The 3,013-nt window shown below is 34.6% G+C and overlaps 1 protein-coding gene across 1 annotated transcript in view; it reads left to right on the top strand.

Annotated features, from left to right (window-relative positions):
* The window catches only part of LOC106883445 (zinc finger protein 845), a gene marked incomplete at its 3' end in the record, with an annotated part of 5,334 nt that extends 2,323 nt beyond the window's left edge, over positions 1–3,011 (top strand). The window contains exon 2 of the mRNA XM_052976507.1: positions 1,062–3,011. Coding sequence (XP_052832467.1) covers positions 1,389–3,011 — 1,623 coding nt within the window. The remainder of the gene's footprint in view (positions 1–1,061) is intronic.
* Between the last annotated feature and the right edge of the window lie 2 nt (positions 3,012–3,013).

Genomic DNA, 3,013 nt, shown 5'->3' with positions numbered 1-3,013 from the left:
TGTATATATATATATATATATATATGTATATATATATATATATATATATATGTATATATATGTATATATATAATAATAGGCGTAAGAGTGGCTGTGTGGTAAGTAGCTTGCTTACGTACCACATGGCTCTGGGTTCAGTCCCACTACGTGGTACCTTGGGCAAGTATCTTCTATAGCCTCGGGCCGACCAAAGCCTTATGAGGGGGTTTGGTAGATGGAAACTAAAAGAAGCCTGTCGTATATGTATATATATATATATTTATTTATTTATTCATGTATGTGTGTGTATGTTTGTGTGTCTGTGTTTGTTCCCCGAACATCGCTTGACAACTGATGGTGGTGTGTTTACGTCCCTGTAACTTAGCAGTTCGGCCAAAGAGACCAATAGAATAAGTACTAGGCTTACAAAGAATAAGTCCTGGGGTCAATTTGCTTGTCTAAAGGCAGTGCTCCAGAGGAATGTTATTGTCTACTGTTCTTTAAATTTTGTTATAATGACTATAAGCATAAAGTGTAATAGATTATGTTGTGGGAGTAAGTTCAATCTCTGAGTAAGTTAGGATAAATATATATTTTGAGTTAAGTGTAACATACTAGTGGCATTGTAATAATTAGTATAATAACTAATAAAAAGAATATCCTTGGTATGGACAATGGAATGAGAACAATGTATCCCAGCAATTTTAATACAGGGCTCAGTTACGAATTCTGAGAACATCTGAAAATGAAAGGCACCTGAAGTCCTGGACATACAGTGACTGAAGTCACTAGTCCAGATATTATATATATTCATTATTGTTTGTTATGATATATGAAATGTTACACAGATTGAAGGTACAGATATAGTCTGTTAATATGTAAACTTCACACAACTTTGTATGGTATAATTTAAATAACAAATTAAAATGTGAAGTTCAGTTGTTGAGGTAAAAGTTTATAGTTTATCAATATAGAATTGTTGGAAAATTTCAGTGTTGAATCTCTCTCTCTCTCTCTTTCTTTTTTTTTTTTTGTTTTTTAAATTGTTTTCAATATCTTACACTGTTTCACTATCATTTCAGAATACCAGATGGCATTGGCATTAAACAATATATATCATCAATATTCATCATTTTTTAAAGACTGAAGAAAATGGTTATACAGAAAACTGAGAAATATTTCTTGTGGGAGTGACATTTCTTTACTTCATTACCTAGAATATGTACTGGACGATTTTCATGTTCCAATTAAATGTGAAAAAATTACCAAAGGACATTGCAAGTCCTTCTCTGATGCCAACAGAGATAAAAGTTGATGGAAATATTGCAACTGACAGGATTTGATTAATGCTGTAATAAGTAGAGAAAAAATATGAATATAATTGTCCTGGGAAAAGAAAATATTGAAGAATGAGTTTCCCTGAAGAATTGCCAAAAGAGATAGGGGAATCATCATACCACTGTGATATCTGTAAAAAGTCATTCTCTCTGAAAAGTAAGCTTGTTACTCATAAATGTATTGACAAAGAAGAGAAAGCAGAGAAACGATATCCTTGTGATATCTGTGGGAAATCTTTCACTGTAAAACTTAACTTAACTGAACATAGGGGTACACATACAGGAGAGAAGCCACACAACTGTGATATCTGTGGTAAATCATTTGTTGCAAGAAGTAAGCTAACTGAGCATAAAAATATACATACAGGAGAGAGACCATATAAATGTGATATCTGTGACAAATCATTCTTACGTAAACATAACTTAATTACTCACAAACACCTCCATACTGGAAAGAAACCCTATAAATGTGATACCTGTGGTAAATCATTCTCTCTAAGAGGTCACCTAACCAGTCATGGCCGTATCCATACAGGTGAAAAGCCATATCACTGTGATATCTGTGGTAAATCGTTTGCTCACACTGATGGCCTAACTAGGCACATACGTGTTCATACAGGAGAGAAGCCATATAAATGTAAAATGTGTGGTGACTCATTCTCAGACAGTGGTAATTTAACTAAACACAAAAAGATTCACACAGGAGAGAAGTCATATCACTGTGATATCTGTGGAAAATCATTCTTTCAAAAAGTTCATTTACTATCTCACAAACGCATTCATACTGGAGAAAAACCATATCAGTGTGATATCTGTGGTAAATCATTCAGTAATGGAAGCTCGGTTACTACACACAAACGTATCCATACAGGAGAGAAGCCTTATCACTGTGATATTTGTAGTAAGTCATTCAGCTTTGGCAGTAAATTAACTGTTCATAAACGTATTCATACAGGGGAAAAACCATATGGCTGTGATGTCTGTGGTAAGTCATTTAGTAACAGGAGTGCAGTAACTTCTCATAAACGTATTCATACAGGAGAGAAACTATATCAATGTGACATCTGTGGTAAATCATTCCCCGCTGGAAGTAAATTAACTGTTCACAAACGTATTCATACAGGGGAAAAACCTTATGAATGTGAAACCTGTGGTAGATCTTTCCCCTACGCAAGTGGATTAACTGTTCACAAACGTATTCATACAGGGGAAAAACCATATAATTGTGAAACTTGTGGTAAATCATTCACTCGAAGAAGCCAATTAATGATACACAAGAGACGCATTCATACAGGAGAGAAACCCTATCCGTGCGATGTCTGTGGTAAATCTTTCACTGATGGAAGTGGATTAAATGTTCACAAACGTATGCACACAGGGGAAAAACCATATCACTGTGACCTCTGTGGTAAATCATTCCGCTATTCAGGTGCAATAACTGTTCACAAACGTATTCATTCAGAAAGCAAACCGTATGACTGTAATTTCTGTGGTAAATCATTCTCTGGAACAAGTCAATTGACGATACACAAAAGACACATTCATACAAAAGAGAAAACATATCACTGTAATATCTGTGGTAAATCGTTCTCTGCTCAAAGTCCATTAAATTATCACAAACGCATTCATACTGGGGAAAAACCATACCACTGTGATATCTGTGGTAAATCATTCGGTTATTCAAGTGGATTAACTGT

This window comes from Octopus bimaculoides, chromosome 24 (assembly GCF_001194135.2).
Source record: "Octopus bimaculoides isolate UCB-OBI-ISO-001 chromosome 24, ASM119413v2, whole genome shotgun sequence".
Taxonomy (NCBI): domain Eukaryota; kingdom Metazoa; phylum Mollusca; class Cephalopoda; order Octopoda; family Octopodidae; genus Octopus; species Octopus bimaculoides.
This window is presented reverse-complemented; position numbering and strand designations above follow the sequence as displayed.